Consider the following 23,320-nt stretch of genomic DNA (forward strand, 5'->3'; position numbering starts at 1 on the left):
CACCTAGAGGGAAATTTGACCACTAAAACCCTCCAAGGAAAAAGAGCTTTGAAGCAAGCAAGCTTTGGAGCCTTAAACCTTGACAGAATGTCTGTATTAAGCCCTTTCCAGCTGCCTGGCTCGAGATGAAATTTCTAGCGCAATCATTTAACGTCTCCATATCGTGCCTGGCGGTAGGAACAGGGGATGGGTGTTAGGGCCCTGGGGTTGTATCTCCTTCTCCTGTGTCACTGACTCACTGCAAGGCTTGGAGAAGTCACTCACCGTATCTGTGCCCCCTCCCTCTGTAGCTCTGATTTACAAGGAAAGATTTAAAAAGCTAAATCTGAGCATTGTGGCAAAGCTATGGCCAAGCTGGGGACATGAGAACAGCCCACAGATATGTGAAGGAGGGGAAATCACCTAGGATGAGTATTGGCTGCCCATGTTTCCCACCAGTTTGGGATGATGAATACCAGAACCCCTCCAAGAAAATCTCTGCCAAGTTTTATTCTATAAAATAAATTACCCCATGAACAAACAAAGCCCCTCACTCCCCTTGGGCCAAACAGCTGTGCCCTCCCATTAGTTCGGGGGAAACCACTGTGTTCGGCAGGCGGAGGGGAGAGGGACGTGGTCCCAGAGGGGAGCCAGGCAGGCTGGCAGAGCCCAGCAGACCTTGGCCAGACCTCTTTCCTCCTCCATCCCCAGTGTGCCAATGGGCAGTTCTGGAAGGGGGCTCTTTCCCCATTGCGTAGCTATTGTCTCACTCAAGAGGACCCAGAGCTTGATTGCAATCCCAGGTGTGACCGTAACATGCACAGAAATAAATCACTAGCTCACATTTCTGTAAGCTTATTCTGCTTGCGGACCACTGGAATCTTTCAGCAAAGGCCAGAAGCTGCCGATACCATTATTTCTGTTCACCATTCACACCCTTCTCACATTTAAGCTTTTCATCCCCAGCTCCATCCCACCTTTATCTCTGCCAGCTAAAAGCCACCAGATAATTTTACCTCTAACTTTCCCAGGAGCAAATGTGGACCCACCAAAAGCTTCTAGGAAACTCAGCTCTAATAGTAGCATCTTTGTGTCAGGGATCCTCCATCAAGAACATAAAAAATGGCTAGTAGAGGTAAGGGGGGAAATCACAGCAAGGCCTGGTATCACTCATTGCTTTCGGGTTACAGTTCCCAAGTGATAACAGCTATTAGCAACACTTTGACGGCTTCCCTACCGTGGAGGGGAGGGCAGGAGACAGAAAACATGTCAAGCCATCACCTCCATGTTAAGTGATAAGTACCTATTTAGACGGCAGAGTTAAAGCTGAATGCATCAAGCAGGGAACACTTTGTGCCAAAATAAAAAAAAAAAAAAAAAAAAAAATTAAAAGGCTATATAGATACATAAAAAGCAGGGTTAGGGTATTTGTTCTGCTGACAGCAGCTGTGATGGATTGTTTAAGAAAAATAGACTCCCTGTGTTTTTCCAGGGCTATCAGAAAGCAGGAGCCCAGCACTTTAATACTGTCAAATGACTGGCCTTGAGAGGCAGCAGCATGTCAGCAGCAGCGGCTGGGCAGTCCCCACGCTGACACCTGCCCTGGCTGCTGGCAAGCGGCAGCGCTCGGGGCCAGGGGCGGCATGTGCCGGCAATTTCCATCCATTTCCTCGGGCCGGCAGCTGCACCCTGACCACCGTCCCCTCCGCTCGCTCTGCCCCAGGTCCTGCTGGAGCGCCCTGTGGGTCGGGAGCCAGCGGTGTTTTCGTATGTGTGCCCTTGCGGCATTGCCTCAGAGCTGCCCGCGGCCCCTCTGCCCCAGCAGGGAGGAGCAGGTCCAGAGCGCGATGGATGGGGATGGCAGTTGCTGGCACACCGGCTGCGCGATGCGCATTTCATTCATGCCAAACCTGCCTGTGTATTTATATACATAAACTGTATGTTGTTCCTAATTGCAACAAGACTGCTGAAACATTTGCAGATGCTGCAACCCAGCACTGCGGAATTGCACACTCCGTGGAGGGTGTCGGGAGCTCCCGAGGTGTGAACCTCGCAGCGTGAGCAAGGGTTGCGTGGCCTCTCCTTCCTCTGGTGCTGCATCCCCAGGGAGAGCCCAGATCCACGGACACAGGAGGGAGAAGCCATACACCCAGACATGCCTTTTCCCCTGCGCTATAAGGGGTGGGAAGGAAACACCAAGCGGGGCCATGGCTGCCCGACACGGCAGGAGGGGCAGGAGGAAGGAGAGAGTACAGGGCTCGGGCAAGATTGATGGCCTCGTTGCCATTAAGAAAAAAATTAGCCGGTGGCGGCTATCATATTAAAGGGTGAAGAAGCCGTGAATTATTTTCTTAAAGATCTTATCACTTACAATGATAATTTTACCTTCCAAAAGGCCACTTTTAATGAGGCAAGCCAGGCAAAAAGTCATGATTTAATGCCAGATTTTTTTTTTCCAAACACATTTTACTGCTTTTTTGTCCATGTTTAAAAAGCGCCGGTGACCTTTTTTTATTTAGCTTGCCCCAGGTGTAATGCTCAGGCTGATCCTCTCAGGGTTTATAACCTCCGCAGAGAGTGCCTTTACCCAATGGAGAGATGATTTAAAGGGGAGGGAGAAATATGAGGCTGCATGGCTGCTCACACAAGGCCCTTGCTCCGTCTTTAATGCTGGGAGCTGTGGTTTGCCAGGGATGGGGGCACCAGGGAAGGAGGAGGGTGGTTTTACCCTGATAGCCCGAGTCAGATGCACCCTGAAAGGAAACTGGGCTGAACTGGCACCCAGGCAGGGATGAGCTGGCTGGTGGCCTTTCCCCAGGAGGAAAAGGGACATCTCAGCACAAAGGCTTGTTCCCACCATGCCAAAGCGGCTGACTCACAAGTTATGGAGCATCTCCACATAGCCATACATCACACCTGTCTGCACACAGAGCACCCAGTGCCATTTTTTGGGGGTGGGAAGCCAAAATTTGGGTCTGCCCTGCAGTGTGGGCATGCAGGAGGGCTGGGAGGGCATGCGTGAAGCTGCCTTTTCCCTTCACAGCCATGTTGGGAGAGGGATGTGGATCCCACTGCTGTCCCTTCCCCACTTGGCGGGACCCAGGTGGGAGTGCGTGGTATGGGTGCAGGGGGCAGCAGCACCTCAGCTTGGCATGCTGTGGCCAGGCATCCTCACCATTTAGCCATTGGAAAGCAGCCCCAACACAATGATTTAAGAAAAAGAGGCCAAAATCAGGACAGCAGAGAGGCTGGCCTAATGTAGAAATGGAAGTCACCCCGATGGCAAGTGCTTTTCCTAATCCCGCAGCCCCTGAGCCCGCACCCCCGGCTGCCCCCACGCCTGCCTGGCCGGCAAAGTGTGGCACGGCGCACGGAAATGAGAAAAACAAATGAAGTCAAGTTTCCTAAGAGTGAAGGGGAAGTGTGACTTGGCATCTCTAACGCTGTGTTTAACATGCCGGCAAGGTATTTAGAATTGAAGTGCTTGCACACAATTTAAAAATAGACAGTTTATTAATCTAAACTGCAAGTGTATGTAGAAGAGGCCTCGAGATTGACATCTTTGGGATTAGTTTAGCCCTGCGTTTTTCCAGAGGTCATCGCCATGGTGCTCAGGAGGTTTGTGGAATAAATGGGGCCGGCGTTCTTCCCGGGACCACACGCTAAAAACTAATACATAACATTTAATTTACTGTCTCCATAGCTAGCCCAACCATTTTTCACATAATAATATTGGATTAGAGCTACCAGAAGCTGAGGGGGGAGCTGGAGGCGGGGAGGGTTTGTCTGTCTGTCGCCAAGGAATGGGGAGATGGGTATTTTTTCCCCTTCTCTAGAATACATTGGAAGACAAAACGGATTTAACTCTCCCAGCTCCAGGGTGCTTGGCTTGTTAGAGGAGGAGAGGGCTATTACCACTGCTGCAGTCAGGGCTGTTGTTCTGAGTCACCTAAAGGCTTTGAGCCCCCACCCTTATGTTTTACAGGACACGTGCGATCTCACTTCTTCAAAAATGGTCCTTGTTCTGCCTTTAAAAAATTACCTAAACAACAGTAGCTCAGCCTGCACTGTGCTTCACCTTGTTATCAGAGGGCTTGTCTGGAAATAAATGGGCTGCTCAACAAAGCCCATCACCAGTTGAGTTCAGCCAACACGTGAGGCAGGAGAGCCCCTCTGGGAAGCAGAGACCAGTTTCTTGGGGCAGCCCTTGCTGGGTACCCCAGCCCCATGGGCTCCCACCGGCCCACCCAGCACCCGGCATCCCCATCGGGCTGAGCTGACGAGCCTGCCAACCCCGAGACGCGGCCAGCACAGCCCCTGGCATAGGCAGACGGGACCGTGCCTGGGGAGATAACTGAGCACTCCAGCAGGTAACTCCCCGTGAGCCCTTTCGGGACATCACACCTCTGCCTGGCCAGTACAGCTGTGCTTAAGGTAGAGACCTGCAGTGCAGACAAGGATGTGGGTCTTGCCTTCACAGCAGGGCTGGCAGCTCATGCCTGTGGGGTCGAACCCAGCATCCCAAATCCTCCTCCCTCTGTGCGCACACCCACCGTCTGCTGTGCTGTTCTCACTGGGAGAGCTGTCCGAGCCCGGGGGATCGCATCCTGCTGACTGACCCGATTTGTATGCTGAGTCATTTTTCCACTTGCTCATATCTTTCCAAAAAATGCACATTTTTTCACGTTTCATTTCAGCCCAGAGGCAAATGTTTCTGGAATACTTGCCTTTCTCCAAGGTATTACGCTTTTTAATAATGTTGTCACCACACTTGACCTGTCCAATTCAGATGATATCTACACTTCCCTTCGCAAACATACACATCTCCAAGCACTCGTTTATTGTCAAATCTTGCCAGCTGATTCTCAGAAACAAACATCTGGAGAGCTGCCTTTCCAGCGTACATTTTTTACAATGTATTGGGCTATATTTAGCCTAGTTTAGCTAATTTATATTTTAAATTAGAATTTAAAATTGCATTTTTCCCTTAAACTCTTCTAATAATAAAGTTCACTTGTAACTCAGTGGGCATTTTTTAGATGCTGTCGAACTCCCACAGTAATTTTCCCGCTAGAGTTCACTCTGTGTAGAATTTAGACTTACCTACTATTGACTTGAAGTTTATCAGTGATTTCTTAGGTCTCAAATATCACTGATCTTTTTAACCTTCTAAAAGGCCCTTTTTTTTTTTCTGCGCTGCTTATTAAAATAAATAGCATCATTACAGAAGGAAGAGGCAGTTGCGATGCAAAGGTGCTGAGAGCTCTAGTGCAGCTTACAAAGCTCTTTGAGAGATTTAGTGGCACATAGGAGGGTGGATGAGGACACGGTAGCACTGCTGCACATCAGGACACCTTCGCTTCACCGTGTGAATTCCTGCTGTGATCCTCACGCATCATTTCTAGCAAGGACCGATTCTGTCCCCAGCCACCAGACCTGGGGATTAAATGACCATCCCTTTGTTGCCTGATGCATTTGCACTTTACTAGACCCTCCAACCCAGTCCCATTGTGGGGCGGGATCCCATGGGAAGTGCAGAGCTAGCCCCACCACCCGGCAGACACTCTCTGTGGCTCTGAGCACCGCTGAGCAAGGGGGCAGAGAGCTCGACAACGCTCACAGCATGAATTTCTCCTTTCTCTTGCAGTCAATTTTGTTGTCTGCCTCGATCAAGCGGGAAGGAGATTCTCCGACAGCATCACCCCACTCCTCAGATGACATCCATCACTCGGACAGATATCAGGTAAGCAGGTGGATGCCGCTGCTGGTCTCAGCCTCAGGCAGGCGGCCAGCTCACCCCGGTGCCCACAGCTCTCAGTGTGTGAGAGCCCAGCTCCGGGCTGCACCCCACGGCCCCAGCTCCTCTTTCCACAGCATGGGGACACAAGCACTTGGTCCCTCAGACAGCTACAAAGCCGTCTTTTTGTCTGCAGAGTCCTCCCAGCTCTTGCTTTAAACAACAGCCGTGCAAAGCTGCTTTAAATCTTTGTAGAGGTTTCTGTTGTGTTATATTCATATTCTCAGCCGTTGCCATAGTTATGTTTGTCATTACTTACCCCATGCCACCGGCAAACTTTCAAAGCGATTTTTTTTGAAAACCAGTGAATGATGTCAGCCTGCAGCAGGCCAAAATTCTCAATTTCACTGGTGTGCTGCTGCCCAGCAAACTGACTTGTGACTCGAACCCAAAACAGAAATGGCTTTGGACCATCCACAGCCATGCCAGCCTGTTTTATAAAACACCCTCTGGCTGTACCAGCGTGGCATGTGCCCATCACCCCGTATCCTGCAGTGCTCTGCAGCGATAGCCCATGCCTGGGGTCAGGTCTGCACTGGCCACTTGTGTGTGCCAGGTCTGTGGTTGGATGCACAGAGGGAGAGGCTGGTGACCAGCACTGGGATCTGACCAAGCAGCCTCAAATAAATCATGTGTTAGTGGTCCAATTTGTAGCAAATTTGTGTGTTTGTTGCCCATTATTCTCTGTTTTGCCCTATTTATTCGTTATATTATCAAATACGGGCCGGATCCTCCGTTGTTTGCTACATATTCCCATGTAGCCTTCAGTTATAACGTGGTGTCACATCACAGTCACTTTACTCTTGTATGAACGATGAGACCTGGTGCAAAGTAAGCGAAGCAAAACCCTGCAGAAGATACAGAAATGCCCGATTCAGGTAATCCCGCTGTCTTTCCTGCCTGTTTATTAAGGCTAATAAATAAATCATGTTCTTTCTGAAAGGGAATGCAGAAGACTTTTGCCATGGCCCCCTTTGTTGGAGAACACCCCTCCCTTCCCACTCCTCCAGACTTCGGTCTCTGTGAAATTGGAAGTCCCTTGCAGTCCTTCTTTCTTATACATTTTTATTATGTCATACTTGAGGACAAATATTCTCAGCAGAAGCCCCCTCTATGTGCTGAGTCCAGCTAGTGTCTAATGTGTTTTAAGTTTGTGAGTGTATTTTATGGAGGGTTGCAGCCCTTAATGCAAATGTGTAATGGGAGTTGTAAGTCTGCACTGCAGGGAGAAAAGACCTTTGGGGCCTGATTTTCATTTACGCTTGTGCTGGCTGCGTTATGCTGCTCTAGCAGCGTAAAGAGACCTCAGAGTGGGTGCCAGCGTTGTGTAAAGCCTCAGTGTATCCTTAATAAAGCCACAATATGAGGGAAAATTCAGTCTTCCTGGCTCACCAAGTGAAATGCTCAGGAAGCAGAGCAGAAACTCTCATGGAGGTGACTTTAAGGGCTGCAAAATTTAGCTTTCCATATGCAGAGGCGTGCTGGAATTATTCATGTCCCTTGTGTTATTTGTGATCTAATCGTGAGTATACACTGTGTTGGTAACATGCTAGAACGTGAGTTATTGGCAGAATTCTGTGGCTTGGTTTTCTTAGTCCTCACGCTTATTTACCATGGGGATCTTTAGGGAAGAAGGAGATTTACAAATCGGAGGGCTGCAGCCTGGCAGAGCGCTGGGGCTGTTTGCATTGCTCCCCATGCTGAGAGGGACCCGCAGCAGAGGCGACAGGGTAGCTCCGGAACGTGGGGAGGGGGATCCCTTTGCCTCCCCTCTGCCAAGCCCGGTTGATGGAGCTTCCTACGTGGACACTGATCAGACTGAGGCGGTGGTGTTAAGCACCATTCTTTATTTTATCAGCACTGGGGAACACTGGGGATCATCCTCCATAAGTGCTCCAAAGACTGGATGCTCTTGCGTTGCTTATATTCACATAATTATTACATATGCATTACAATTTTTGAAAATTTTGACATACATCTGTCGCGGTTGAGACGGACAAACGACATGGACCAAATTCTTTAAAGATAAAAGTAATAGGTGCCATTTATTGCTACAAGTGCATTTTTATACAGTTCTACCAGTTCATGTGTCTTTTCACTATCAGTTACAAGTTACAGCACTAACATCTCATTGGCTAATTTTTCTATCATCCATGTTATTCTTCTATCCCCTTCTCTCTCACGGGTCCATCTCTCCTCTCTCCGGATACTCCTTTACTCCCATCCTTCTCAAGGGCAAATCTTAATATCTCAAGGCTGATCTCTACTCCCATATTTTCTGTCAAGGATTCCGCAGACCCGCTGCAGTTTCCCACATGCATCTATACTAAGAAATAATTCATGGCGTTAGCTGTAATTGTTTAATTTCTTGCAATACACCTATTAATTATTAGTTAAATATAAACTAAGCACTCTGCTTCTAAACAATGTTATTACTCAATCTTCTGTGTCCCTCTTGTCATGCAGAAGGATCTAAGACTTGAAAAATATCCCCTCGTTTTGCAGGTGGTCAGAAAGCATTTATCTCATGTCAGTGGCAGCTGGTGTAGTGCAGGAACTTGTGATCTGGTCAGCGGTGGGTGCTCCTCTTAGATACGGTGTGTTCTGTCAGCTGCCGCTTTTCCTGCGCTCTGAGTAAAAATAAAACCCTTTTAGTTAGATTTAGATACAACCCTGAATGCCCAAAGGAAAAATCAACAGCAAATTATAAGTCATTCACTGTACTGCAAAGATAACATCTCAGGCTTAGAGGGAGACCACCTTGCGTGGCTCAACTGAGCCCACAGAACATTTGCGACCAAATAACATGTGGAGTCAGTGTAGGTGAGAGCCTAAAATCCTCGTCCTGGCAAGGCTCAGCTCCCTGCCCTGAGCTTGGCGCTGAACAGGCCTCCTGGAGGGCAGCTTAATTAATTAAAAGGGTAAAACCAACAATCAGCAGCTTTGATTGTGTAAGTCAGCACATGTATGAAAATACAGCTGCATTTCAGCCTGAGCACTCGGGTTTTTTGGAGCACAGGAAGGAGAAGAGGAGGAAGGGGCTGGACAGGGGGCTAGAGGCAGCTTGGGGGGCTCCACAGTGGGGCTGGGGCCTCTGGGCCCCCGTTGGACACGTGCCTTTGGGATCCTGATTTGCCAAGTGTCCTAGGGCGCTAGAGGCCCCCAGAACGTCAGGGGTTGGAAGGGACCTGGAAAGCTCATCCAGTGCAATCCCCCCATGGAGCAGGAACACCCAGATGAGGTTACACAGGAAGGTGTCCAGGCGGGTTGGAATGTCTGCAGAGAAGGAGATTCCACAACCCCCTGGGCAGCCTGGGCCAGGCTCTGCCACCCTCACCGGGAACAAGTTTCTTCTCAAATTTGAGTGGAACCTCCCGTGTTCCAGTTTGAGCCCATTACCCCTTGTCCTATCATTGGTTGTCACTGAGAAGAGCCTGGCTCCATCCTCCTGACACTCACCCTTTATATATCTGTAAACATGAATGAGGTCACCCCTCAGTCTCCTCTTGTCCAGCTCCAGAGCCCCAGCTCCCTCAGCCTTTCCTCACACGGGAGATGCTCCACTCCCTTCAGCATCTTGGTGGCTGCGCTGGACTCTCTCCAGCAGTTCCCTGTCCTGCTGGAACTGAGGGGCCAAAGCTGGACACAAGATTCCAGGTGTGGTCTCCCCAGGGCAGAGCAGAGGGGCAGGAGAACCTCTCTGACCTACTGACCACCCCCTTCTAACCCACCCCAGGTGCCATTGGCTTCCTGGCCACAAGGGCCCAGTGCTGGCTCATGGTCACCCTGCTGTCCCCAGGACCCCCAGGTCCCTTTCCCCTACACTGCTCTCCAACAGCTCATTCCCCAACTTACACTGAACCTGGGGTTGTTCCTGCCCAGATTCAAGACTCTACACTTGCCCTTGTTCTATTTCATTCAATTCTCCCCGCCCAGCTCTCCATCCTGTCCAGGTCTCTGATGGCAGCACAGCTGCCAGTGTCACCACTGCTCCCAGCTCAGTGTCACCAGCAAACTTGCTGACAGTCACTCTGTTCCCTGTGCAAATCATTGATGGATATATTGAATAATGCTGATTGGGCAAGGAAAGTTGGGGAGCGGGTGCCCCCGATTTGTGATTGGCCAGCATCTCTGAGTTACAGTTGGGCCCAGGGCGCTGATTGGCTAGTGCTGTCAGGCCTAAAGGATGCCAAATCCCTATTGGGCAGGGTAACTTGGATTCTGGTGGCTTCTGGGTAATGATTGGCCACCTGCCCTTGGTGTCCAGTTTTCCCTGGGCTCTGATTGGTCCTGGGCCGTCGGGTTTCTGTTTTCTCATTGGCGCTTCTGTTCCCCCTGCTCTCTGATTGGCCAGGTGGCTCAGGGCTCCCGCCGCTCCTGGGCTCTGATTGGCCGGGACTCGCTGGGCCCTGCTGCCGCCTGTCGGTTGCCATGGGAACTTCCTCCTCGCGCGCCTTTCCCCGCCGGTTTCCTGGTGAACTTTCACCCCGCTCGGCGGCGGGTCACATGACCGGGGCCAACATGGCGGCGGCCGCTGGGGGCTGATCGGCGGCGCCTGCCGGGCCGCGCCGTATCCGCCCGCATCCCGGGCCGCGCGGGGGGGGCCGCCCCGGGACCCGCCGCCCCGCTGCCCCCCGCGCCCGCGGCTATGCAGAGCGGCAGGAGGGGGCCCGGCGGCGGGGGCCGGGAAGAGGTGGGTGCTGGGGGGGGGCGGCCGGTGCGTTGTCCCGGTGATGCGCGGGGCGGGCCGAGCGGGGCCTTGTTTACTGGGGAAGAGGGCGAGTTGTTTCCATCGCGCACCTGCAGGCCCTGACCCTTCTCTGCTCTTGTCTCCCCTCTGCAGACCTTCCTGCGGGTGCGAGCGAACCGGCAGACACGGCTGAACGGTGAGTGCGGCCCCGGGCAGCCCCGCCCCGCCGGGCCTCGCTTCCTGCGCCCGGGAAACTTCCCGGAGTTGGGCCGAGTTCTGCGAACCGCCCCCCCCACGCCCACAGGCCGGGACCCGCGGCCAACCCCGCCGGGGCCTCGTCCGTAGTGCGGGGTGAACCCCCCGCGCTCCCCCCCGCTGCCCGGGGGGGGGTTGTCACCCCTGGGCTCCCCCCAGCAGGCCCCGAATCCCGTGTTTTCAACCTGGGCCCGGGCTGCTGCGCTTCCAGAGTCTCACATGGCACGATCTTGCAGTAACTTTTAAACCAGCGGTCTGAGCGATCGCACATCTGACGTCACGTGTTGTTTGGGTTTGGTTTGGTTTGTTTTCCTCTCAGTCCCACAGACGCTGCTGTGTCGCTTTTATTCTTGTATTTCTAACAACACCTAAACAAGTGTTTCTAGTGAAATGAAATACCAAGGTATTTAAAAAGCAAATAAATCAGAGGCCGCTTTATTTCAGAAAGTCCCATCTCTCTTTGTAAATCAGAAAAAAAAACCTGAAAGTACGCTTTTTTTTTTTAGCTTTCACTGAAGAAGTTGAAACTCTTTTCCCAAACTTCAGAAAAGTCAGAACTTGCTATTTAAGTAGTAACAGTATTCTGGTATCTGGTTTTGTATTGCTTAGAGCTCGTCTAGTATGTGCCATTTAGTCAAAATTTAGTTGTTCAGGCTATCAGACTTGTTAATTTTGAGTTTCCTGCTGCGATAGTTGAAGATAACACCAGTGACATTGTGCTGATGCAATTTGTTTAGAAGAAGATAAAGATACTATAACAAAATAGCGAAGGCTTTAGCGTGTACTGATAGCAAAATAGTTTAATTGAAGTGCTACATGTTTAGCATAGCCTTAAGCAAATGGAAGCATTACTAAGTTTCTGACCCAGTAACTTTAAGTTGTACATAACTGAATTCAGAGCTAGCTTGGAGATTTTTAAATATCACCCCCAAGGCCCAAAAACCTGTGGTGACCTCTTGGAAGTCTGTTAATTCACACAACAAAGAGATGAGTTGCTTCGCATCAGTTCCAGGTAACTGCTGGCAGGTGTGCTTGCGCTCACATCTGTGCTCTAGTACGAGTGCAGGGAGCTGCCAGCGCTGGCAGATGAGCCCTTTTCCTGACACACAAGCTTCAGGTGGCTGAAATGCTCTGAGATGTTGCTCTGCAGTGACTTTGTGTGTGTGTGTGTGTGACAGAGGTCTCTGGAGTCAGTGATGTCAAACTGTTTCTTTATCATTTTTTAATAGCTGGGGCTAAGCTCCCACCTTCTCTCTTTTTTCAGGCCAACAACGTGCAGTTATTTTAAATAAACAATTTTTAAGAGGTTTGAGCCAGTCTTGTGGGGTTCTTGGGCTCCTTCGGTATGAATGGAAGTTCTGGATGGCAGCGTGCTCTGCTGAACTGGCTCACTAGTGCGTTATGCGTTTGACTTGAGCCCGACGTGGGGCTGCAGCACAGTCTGTGTAGGCTGTGATCTAGGAACTCCTCTTGACCCCTGTTTTTGGATGTTTTTGTGAACCTAGGCTCATTATCTAAAGGACGGCTGCTAGTTTTGTACAGCGTTTGCATTGTTTTTGCTGAACCTTCTACTCATTTTGTATATACCTTTTGGGGTACAGTAGAGCAGAACTAACAGCCATATTCCAAATGAGGATTTTTGGTTAATTTATGTAATGCCCTTATAAAGCTGGTATTTCCTGTCCATTCTGCTGTACACCCTAACAATAGTAGGTCCAGACGTTGGGGAGCTGGATGCAGAAACACCAGCTGAAATGCTTTGGCTTTGCCTCACAAGGTCAAAACAGATCAGAACTGGTTCCTCCTGACCTTAGCTGTTATGACTCTGATTCCTGCTGTTCCCAGAACAAACCTGTAGTGATGCCTGTTCAGTCCTACGCTGTTAGATTAGTGTCCAGACGGATGGTTGGGTAGGTTATATATTACTCCTTTCTATGCATGTGACTTTATATTTGTGACCACTGAACTCAGCCTGCTTTCTTATTTCCTTCTCCACATTTGTTTGCAGTAAAATAACTTTGTGGTATTTGTAAGCTTTGCCACATTATTATTAAACGGTTATTTAAGCAGTATTGTTCCAGATGGAGAACACTTGCGTGCTTTGGGGAAAAAATGCTTATTTGTCTATATCTTTTGTTTTAATGAGCTTCTAATCAATCACACAACTTTATACCTTGCTCTGTGAGAATGGTTTCCTTATTGCCTTTAGTTTAAATTGACAGAAATTACAATATGTAGGACTTGTCCAAATTCATCTGGCTTTTTGCTTCATACTCTTATTCACACACTGAACAAAATTAAGATGTAGAAAATGCAGTCTGTCTGTCAAAGAAAAATCTATTTCATTTGTTTTTATTATATTTTAAGTGTACTTCTCCATATCATTGTAACCAGTTTATCTTGGTATCTCCATCAAGCTTCTTACCAGCCAAGTTCCAGAATCACATCTGAAAACTCCTCCCATAAAAAGAGGCCCATGATGTTTGTGCTTTTCCCTCACAGCCCCTGACTCAGATCTCAGCTGCCCAGATTTTTTGTGCCCGAGTCCTGTCAGATCTCCTTGATGTGTTCCACCCTGTTGTGGTCACTTGGGAAGGTGCAACAAGAGCCAAGGAAAGAGAACATAGAGAGGGAGATGTATTCTGAGAGCTGCTGTTGGCCTGGCTGCAGCATGATTAGGTCCTGATAGTTACACAGTTCACGGATACCTGACAGTCCAGAATTTTAATTCCTTAAGTCAAACCTTTGACTTAAATTGAGCTGTAAGTAAGGTGAATGCGTTTGCAAGCTCTGGAGCAGGAGATTAATGTTCTGCCTATTAGACTCTCGGTTGGGTGTTTGTATCAGAACTTCCCTGTTAGCCTCAGCGAGTTAATCCCACACCTCTCACCTGTGCTAAATCCACTTTGTGGAGGTTGTGTCCTTGTGAACCCCGGAGTATGAGGTGCCGATTCCTATTGAATCCATGTGATAAATAAGGCATTTCTTCCATTTGCTTTATCTTGAGTGTTGCCAAACTGGAAACTTTAAGCCACCCTCTAAATTGATGCTTATGGAGTTTAGCAGCGCAGAGCAGGTTAGGTAGTCATTCAGAATTAGAGGCACAAAGTTACAGGTTAGTGTATCAGAACATGGATTTAGCAGGTTAACTATGTGCCAGCCTTGGAGAGCAGCGTCAGATTGAAGGTTGTTGGAAATCATCAGTGTGGAAGTTTGGCCACGCAAATGTGAAAGCCCCACTGAGACCCTTCTGTGAATTTGGCCCTTAATGTTCTCCCTCAGGCAGATGAGCAGCAAATTGTACGTAAGGTCTGAAACAGATTCATTCTTGACCATCTGTTTTCTTGCTTTATCTTGTTCTTAAGATGGCTGTTTGTGCTCTGCCATTCTTTGTTCCCTTGGATCAGATGCTCTTGGATAAGAAGCTTTTTGTGGTAGGTCTGACAAAGCATAACCACTCCTCAAGACTCCTCTAGTAGGTTGGCAGAGAGCAGGTGTTGACTCTTGTGCATGAATATCTTTGCAAATACCTCTAAATTTGAATAAAAGTTGGCATTCTCCGTAGAGCTGTAAAGCAGGTCCTTACAAAGCTCCTGTGCACCTGCCTGAGAAGCTGATTCCTGTATCGCTGGTGACTATAAACCTCCTCTCTGGGCAGAGGTGGTGCCTGTGCAGTTTGTTGTTGAACCACCACCAGTATGTTGTGTGCTTTTGTAGCTGATGGGTGGGGGAGGAATAAAGCTGGATGAATTTCACTGGAAAGAAGACAAAAACGCTTCCACTTAATTTGATTGGCCTGCCATTGCAGGAGCTGCTAATGATGTCTGCATGGGACTCTGGGGACCACTCAAACTGGTGGAGGGAATCATAAGAGATATTGCTAGTAACTTAATCATCTCCTTTGATGCTGTGGTAGAGGCTTGTGTAGTGTCCAGTGCTAGATGCTATGTAAGAGCACTTCTGAGGTAATTAGCGCCCTGTCCTGAAGGTGAATTTTTGCTTGGGGAGGGGAGTACCAGTGAAAACTAAAACCCATTAGCTTTTCTCTCAGGAAGTTTTGCTGGGCTAGAGAATAATATGATCTTTAGGCATTAATATGGCTTAGCCTTGATGGGAAGGGCCCTTTGTGAGAAAAATCGTCAATCCCTTCTGCCTGTAAGGCAGCAGTGTCTGTGGACAGGGGTGGGCTGGCTCCTTCTCTCTGTGCCCGTGGAGAGGCAGGGGCCAGTGCACCCTCAGCAGCAGAGGCTTTGTCAAGTGCAGCTTGGCTTCTCCTCTAGTGCAAGCAGCTTCTCACCTTGCATAGTCCCAAAAGACCCGATATTGGGAAAGCAAAGAGCAGCTCTCTTAGCCAGCACGGCTCCTAAGTTAAGTCAGAGACCATAACTGAGACCATGGCCCTTGTGGAGGGTCCCAGTTCTTGCTCATGTCCACGTGCTGCTTTCTCATTTGTGTGCTGTGGCCACTGAAACTCCCAGGGTGCCCGATGGTTTCGTGTAGCCCGAGGGAAAACATGCATATGTAGCAGGAACAGTATGTAGGGTAATGTACATCTGTTAAAAGTGAGGCCTCAAGGGTGCTGGAAGCCCTCTGATGGCCTAATAATAATTATTAATGCTAATAAAAATTAGTAACCTCCTCACCTCCTGGCTGAAGGCTGGAATAATAACTACAGAGTCTTTGTTCAATCATATATAAGAATGGGTCAGTCTTGTGCAGAAACCTCCTTCCCCAAGCTCCATCCTCTTCTTGCATCCAGTCCTCTGCTGACTGCGGTTTTATTTTCCTGAATTACAAGAGGGAATGGCTGCGTTTTCCTGCGACAGGAGCAAAGGGAAGAGAGGGATTAGTGAGCTAATTAGAAATGATCGCATCTATCAACACTAATTAACAATCCTGTGGTCTCACTCGCCTGTTCTTTTGAGCTGCTCCCCTTCGGGACAGCTCCGCAATCACCCCCTGCCTTTGGGGCCGCTCCGTCCCTTCCGCGCTGATTGGAAGTGATGGCCGGGCTGCGTGTCCTGTCGTGTGGGGACAGCGCTGCTCGGGATGGGCTTTCCAGGCTGCAACGTTCCCTTTCTGTTCCTGCTGTCACCAGGAGCACCTTAGGCCTCCGTGGGCACAACACTGCCACTGCTAATGACCACGGAATGAAAACGGCAGGGGGATTTGTTTTCAACACCTCTTTCCTCCAGTGGCTTTTTCACTTGTGGCACTGGAAGTTCAAGGGCTGCGTCTCGGCGGAGCTGAGTGAGCCGAGATGGGGCCTGTTTGCTGAGCCTTGTGTGGAGCTGGAGCAGAGCAAAGTTCTGTTCCCAGCTCTGCAATAACGTTTCAACAGCAGAGCGGGTGCTTGTTCTGGCAAAAGAGTCCAAGAATTTATCAGTGCAAGACCTAAAACAAGCTGTCTTATTTTTATACGTATTACAGTGCGTGGACTGGGGGATAGCAGTAAAAAAGTTAAAAATACTAATAAACTTGCCAAGCAGGCTGACTTAGCTGAATTGATTTGCCACAGGGAGTCCTGCCAGAATAGTTAAACTGCTCCTTCTCTACATTTCCCTGTTTAAAAACAAGATGAGGGGAGAGAAAGATGTGTCTGCAATCAGGATAGAGAAAGCCTTGTTCCTGTGTGTTTCTCTGGTCAGATAAGTGTTTGCTGGAGAATGCTCAAGTCATGTCTGATTCCAGCCTTCCCCCGTACTTTGTGCTGGCTCTGCAGAGCTACTGAGGCACGGAAAGAGCATCCTGAACTTATGCGAAAGAGCCATACTGAGGGATATAGATGTTCACTAAACCTGAACTTCAGAAGAATCTCATGCACTGAAGTACAAACCAGAAAGAGCATGGCTTAACTCCTGACCGCTTCTGGTAACAGGGCTGGATGATGTTGAAGAGGCAGGAGAGATAACATTTGGGGTTCAGGAAGGGGAGAGGAAACATAGAGGACATTTTGGGGGGTCACTGTTTTATTTACAAGTGGAACATAATTAATCTGGGCGCAGTGACATTAGCAATAACACTTCATGATGTTTGCTTCTGTGTTGACTGTAAGTCAAGTGGTTTACCGTCTGGAGTAGAAGCCTGAAGTGTGGGTAAAAATAACAGATTTAAGCAGACAAATTAGAAAGGAAACTATTAAAATAGACCACCAGCAATACTGAAGTACCTGAAGAGTACGGAGAGGCAGGTGTGCTGTGGAGCTGTCAGTGTGGTGTACCCAACATGAGAGATTGTGGAGCTTCACCAGATGAAATCCTGACAAATGATGAAAGTGCTGTGTGTTTACTCGAGAGTCTCTGCTGTTCGTAGGGCCAGGTATCGAAAACACTCTTATTTTAGTCGCAGGTTGCTGTCTCTTGCTCTAGGAATGTCACATTTGCAGGATCCTTTTCATCATGTAGGAGTGAAGATTGATTTTGCAGGGAATTTTCCCACGAATCTGTCTCATTCAGTGAGGAAAAGCAATGCCCAGAGAATAATTTGAAGCCTTCTTAATCCTGGAGTATCATATAGTGTAGGGAATGACACATACCCCTAATTCTGGATTATGGGAACGTATATCTTAACCCAGAGAGTCCTGAGTCTGGAGAAGCCAACAAGAAAGGGTCTTTCAGGTCTATGTTGGTGTGTTCAGCTGAAACTTTATAATTCACTTGGTGATATGTGTGCACTAAATTGTGCACTGTAGGAAACAATTGACAGCAACTTTCCCATACCCTGGTCCTTCTCTTTGTGGCATTCCAGCAGCTTCCTCTGGCTCCTTGGCTGCGGGGAGCTCTTGATCCCACAGGATTCAGGCACGAAGGCTTTCGGAATGTGCTGCAGCGCTCACAATGTCAGTAACGATTTCTGGCTAACGCAGCTTTTTGGTGGTGTCATCTCTCATTATCACATAGGCTTTCCTTGGGCTCTTCCTTGTCTCTCATTCAGAATTTTGACCTTCCTTATTAATTAAACAGCAACTATCCTGCAGCCAGTGATTGAGTTATTCAGTAATACCTGCCTAAAGCCATCATAATAAAGGACAGAAATTCTTTTTAATGCAAATCATTTGGTTCCAGATGTTTTGATCACATTAAACGATGGCTCAAATTAACCAGAGATTGGATTAAGCAACAGGATACGTTGGCTGCTTTTTCTAATCATGATGATTCCCAACATGTTTGTTCCCTGGAGCGTGCCTTCAAGAACGCTGTGTGCCCCCCATTTTCCTTACGTTAAAATAGTGAAATAAAACTAACGGAGCAAGCCTGAAGCTCTCTAGCATAAGTGCTGCATTTTTCACAGCAAACATCTTTCCTCTCCACAAATGTTACCTGCTACTCAGATGCTGCTCTAACTGGTTCATGATGTCCTGGGAAGGAATTATTCAGTGTGTACAGAAGACACTGTGGTCCTGGAAGTGACTGTTACATACCTTGTCCAAGGCTTTTCAGGCGCTACATCGTCCTTCTACACTCAAAGTTCCTGTAGAAGAAATAGATGTGTTAGTGAATAGGTCTTGGACTTAGAAGGCAAAATCCAGAACTGGATTCAGTGGCTTTGTCACTCAACTTTGAAAACAATTTCAGGCTTCCAAGAGAAAGTATTTAACCATTTGAATAACTTGCCTGAGGATGCGCAGCAGATATTCCTTCCCCTAGTTATTAAATTGTGAGTAATTGCCTTTCTGAAATCAGGGTGTACTTAGCCACAGGTTACACATTTAATCTGGAAAGTTACAGTGTCTGTACTGCTCACAGAGGTAAGAACAGGGACTTGTAACAGGATTTTCCGGTGCGAAATCTTACCAGTTTTGTCGAGGGTTTATTATTTGGAGCTGAGCAAATAGAGAAAAGAGTGGGTCTACAAACTTGACATGTCTTCCTTTTCTTTTCTTTCCCCGGTTTCTCCATGCAGCTCGGATTGGAAAAATGAAACGGAGGAAGCAAGACGAAGGGCAGGTATGTCCCCTCTGCAGCCGACCTCTGTCAGGATCCGAGGAGGAGATGAGTAGGCATGTGGAACAATGCCTTGCAAAGGTAGAGGCGCAGCAGGATCACCAGCTGCCATTCCCTTCTCCCTCTTCCCAGCTTTGTCTGCAGTTGACCTAACATGGGGCAAAAACTAACACTGCTGAGCTTGTAGGCAACGCTAACTGTCTCCCTATGATCTGTAGTCACTTCTCTTTGTCTTGGAAGGTGGATTCCTCTGGGTTTTTCTCCTGTGTTCCATTAGTAACTTTTTTACTTCACGCACTCTTTTGCTGTTACTGAAGTCTAAGTTGCAGGCTGTAAACATAGAGCTGTTGGAGATTAGGAAGCCTTGTGTAAGACTTCATGCTTCCTATGTAGCACAGCAAGAAGAATTCTTTCTGATCTCTGCTTTTGACATTAGAATTATTTTTGTTGGGTTCTTTTGTAACAGACTGGTATTTGTAAATGTTGCATGAGCATCTTACTCCAGGAAGCGCATTTGAGCAGAACCATTCTCTTGCTGTTCATCCCAAAGACAGCAAAGAGGAAGGAGGAACAAGCCCTAGAGGAGGGAGAGAGTTGTGTCATAGGGCTTTCCGTGTTTGTTTCTCAGGAAAACCCCACAGTAGAGGTGATGATAACAAATCTTGTTGCCTCAAGAAGTGCATGGTGTAAAGAGAGGTGTCTTTTGATCAGTGCTCCCTAAAAAAAAGTATGCTCTAGGAGAACATTCCTGACAGGGATACAAGGCATCTCTGGTTTACATGATAGGGGAATTGCACGTTGAAGTGCAGACCAGCATTGCTACAGGAAGCAGAACTTAGATTTCCATGTGTAATAATAATAATAATGAGCCTTGCAACTTGTTTTGATCTTAAGGTTGTCAAGTTTTTCCAGCACCCATTTACTTCTAGATTTAGATCCCTGGGAACCGGGGTGGGGGTAGATGCTGCTGTCCTCTCTGTACTTAGCTGTCCTGGGAACGGTCCAGCTTTTCCTCTCTATCCTCCCCCGAGTTATTAGCCTCAAAGAGCTATTTCATGCAACTCAACACTCTGCCCCTGCTTTACCCTGTGCAGAGAGAAGGTTCATGCATGACTGAGGATGACTCTGTGGACATCGAGAACGAGAATGGCAACCGCTTTGAAGAGTACGAATGGTGCGGGCAGAAGAGGATACGGGCTACTACTCTCCTGGAGGGAGGATTTCGAGGTGCGCCAGTGATTTGGGTACCCTTGTAAATCATTCTGCAGTGGAAGTTGATCATAGTCTATCTTTAAAGGGAGGGACCTAGAGATTTGTCTTTCACGAAGGCTGGGATGGACTTTCAGCCTTTGCTAGAATGTAAAGTGATTTCAGATTCTGTCTCTTGAATGATGAGAGTCAGAATTTGTGCAAATCTTGAACGAAAGTGTAGCGTTATTTCTCGCTCGAGAAACGTGGCTGAAGAGGGAGTGAGTCACAATGGGGAGATCATTTGGGGAAAATAGCTGCTTATACGTTACACATAGTAAGAAATACATGAAAATATGCGAAGAGAGGGAAATAGAAATGAAATTGTAAAAATTACCAGCCTGGAGTGACGAAAGCTGGTATATCAGCCTCTGGTGATGTATTGAAGGTGACAGCCAAGTCGCTTTAGCACCTGCATAAAATATTAAAGGGCCGGTTGTGCATTTATCACTCCATCCCTTTTAAGGTTGATAAATGAGAATCCAGGAACCTGCTCTGCACCTCCAGCACTGCAAGCCCTTAGGGCTTCCAGACAAACACATTTTATTTTTCCTCCTTCTTTCGCTCCTTCCTCAGTGACGGGGAAATCGGTTACTGAGGAGAGAGTGAATTATGGCAAAATTTGACCTCTCGTGAGCTTTATTGGTGAATGTAATTTTAGCTAGAAAGCTGGCCCCTTTCTCACACTCAGCCCTTTGGCCTCGAAGAGGAGGATTTACTAAACTGTTCGTTGGCATGAACCTCTGGCACTAAGGAGAGTCTCTCACAAGCAATCCACGTAGCGCATGCCTAATCAGAGGAGGAATGCTGGCTCCCTCTGTTCAATAAAGAGGATGGGATGCGATCTCTTCCTATATCAGCTTGGATTTTAATTTAAAATATCTCAAGGGGAAAGGCTACTATGTAAGGGAGTTGGACTTAAAAGCCAGCCATGTGCTCACTGACAGCCTGGCCTTCCTGATCCGCTCTTACCTTCCTCTGAAATTAAATTGCAGCTGGGTTGTAGCAGAGCAGGTGATCACGAGCAAAGAGGTGAAGGAGCAACTTCTTTGGGTTTTAAAGACCACCTAGTGAAGCTGATGCTGTTATCTCCTGTGTCTGCAGCCTTGCCTACCTTAACTCTTCTTGTACCCACGTGCAAATTGAGTCTGTACGTGATTCCAGGTAGAGGTCTGATGAGACCATGCAGGGCCTTAGGCTATTGTTTATGTGCTGTAGTTACTACAATCCATAGTGGGGAAGCCTGAGATGTCTGTGTGCCTCTGTTGTTGTCACTGCTAGTCCTGATGAGAAAAAGCTGCTCAGCTGATTTCTGCCCATTTTTTTTTGTGCATGCATAATTTCACAGAATCACAGAATCGACTGGGTTGGAAAAGCCCTCAGAGATCATCAAGTCCAACCCTTGGTCCAACTCCAGTCCATTGACTAGATCATGGCACTAAGTGCCATGTCCAGTCTCAGTTTAAAAACCTTCAGGGCCGGTGAGTCCAGCACCTCCCTGGGCAGCCATTCCAATGCCTGACCACTCTCTCTGCACAGAATTGCTTTCTAATATCCAGCCTAAATTTCCCCTGGCAGAGTTGAAGCCCATGGCCCCTTGTCCTATTGCTGATGCCTGGGAGAAGAGCCCAATCCCCACCTGGCTAGAACTGCCCTTCAGGTAGTTCTAGAGAGTGCTGAGCTCACCTCTAAGCCTCCTCTTCTCTAGACTAAACAAGCCCAGCTCCCTCAGCCTCTCCCCATAGGGCTTGTGTTCAAGTCCCTTCCCCAGTCTTGTTGCTCTTCTCTGGACCCGCTCCAGCACTTCAGTATCTTTCCTGAACTGAGGGGCCCACCAAACACCTGAGTTTGAGGACAGCACAACCTTCTGCTTCCTTTGGTGTGGACATTGTGCTGTCTCCACCTGGCTGACATTCCTGGTTGGTTTTGAGTTAACTCACTGATGTGTGGTCTGAGCCTCTCATGCTGCTTTAGTCTTGTGGAGACTGTATTTTGAATGAGGCTTCAGGGGGCAAAATGTGTGTAATTGATCTGATAAGGTTGTGTAAATGCAAAGTACTCCTTGTCACATTTTTTTTCTTAAGAAATTCTCAAATGTGTTAGTTTGTGTTATATAAATGAACTGCTTTCCTTCATCAGAGGTTAGACAGATTCTAGCAACAGTCAGGGCTGTAACATCTGATATTAGGCTGCACAGGCATGGACAGTTACTTCTGTGTTTCTTACTTAGAAATAGCTATGCTTCCATATTTCAGGGTCCTTCTTTCCTTTTTGAGACCTTCCTGACACCTTCAGGAGTGCTCAGTTGCATGAACGGATCCAGCAAAGGAACACAAGACTAGGAGAACAGTAGAGCACAACCAGATGCAGTTCTAAAACTTGCCATAATTACCCTGATGGGAAGGCTTTTGAATTAGGCTGCACCCCGTGTGGTGCTGCATGAAAGGTGTCTGTGCTCACAAGCACAGGAACCTCCCTGTAGCATCTCTAGTGAGGAGCATCCTCTGTGCAGCTTTTGGTGACAGAGCCACTGCTGAAGTGACTCCACCTGGCACATGCGTTTCTCCCTGGAGCACACATCTGCTGGCAGCTGGATTCAGCAGCTGCCACGCTCCTGTGGAGAGGTGTCCCCTTCCCTAAACAGATAAACTTTTTGCCACCAACTTTATACCTTCTGTTTTGAGATGACCAGATAAATCTACCTGCTCTGTGCAAGAAGTTTCTGTGGAATTTGGGAAGCCAGAGCAAAGGTGGAATGATATCCCATAGTTGGCTGAGTTTATCTCTTTTTAAGCAAGTTAGGCTTTTTCATGCTCCCTTTTGTGATTCTTGTCTCTGACTGCTGGCACTCAGAGGTCTCCATCAGTCAGACCTGCTCTGTGCACTCTCAGGTAACCTCATGGTGACTGTCTTTTCCCTTTTTCTGCCAGTGTTGGCTCTTGCCTTGTTTTAGGGACAGAATTCTTAATTTACAGCCCTGAAGCACAGCACAACGTTGTGGAGATGCTTTCTAATGCTTAAAGCTGCTTTGTCTGGAGTTGGCAAGGCCCTAATTAACCCCCGTCACCCGAGGCTTTGTGTTTGGCTCTGTTCCCTTTGCTGAGAAGTAGCAGCGATGTGGAAATCGAAGGCCTTTTATAATGCCAGACAGCCTTTGCCAGGCTACAGGGATGTCACCAGTGTCTAAAGAGATGACATGGGGAGATACATAAAACCGGAGGGGAAAATAGATGTCTGTATGTCTCATTAATTTTGGTTTTAATGGTGTGTTGCTTTGAGGAGATGTCACAGGCAGGTGAAGGGGGAGCAGGACGCTGTGGCCAGCGTGTATTGCATGAGTCCATCAGACCATTGGGCAGCATTACAGAAGTGGCTCAAACTTAACGCAGGTCCTGACTGCTTCTTTTT

General features: G+C 48.1%; 1 protein-coding gene across 4 annotated transcripts in view; it reads left to right on the forward strand.

The window, feature by feature from the left end:
* RNF220 (ring finger protein 220) overlaps positions 1-23,320 on the forward strand; it is a gene marked incomplete at its 5' end in the record, with an annotated part of 218,969 nt that overhangs the window by 150,994 nt on the left and 44,655 nt on the right. For 2 of the 4 annotated variants that reach the window (XM_080349197.1, XM_080349194.1), the window contains 4 exons: positions 5,627-5,722; positions 10,620-10,662; positions 18,624-18,745; positions 19,759-19,891. In XM_080349197.1, coding sequence (XP_080205323.1) covers positions 5,627-5,722; positions 10,620-10,662; positions 18,624-18,745; positions 19,759-19,891 — 394 coding nt within the window. Of the gene's footprint in view, positions 1-5,626; positions 5,723-10,282; positions 10,470-10,619; positions 10,663-18,623; positions 18,746-19,758; positions 19,892-23,320 lie in introns of those variants that run through there. The other 2 variants (XM_080349195.1, XM_080349196.1) reach the window with 2 other exon arrangements.

This window comes from Nesoenas mayeri, assembly GCF_963082525.1.
Source record: "Nesoenas mayeri genome assembly, chromosome: 8".
NCBI classification, from domain to species: Eukaryota; Metazoa; Chordata; class Aves; order Columbiformes; family Columbidae; genus Nesoenas; species Nesoenas mayeri.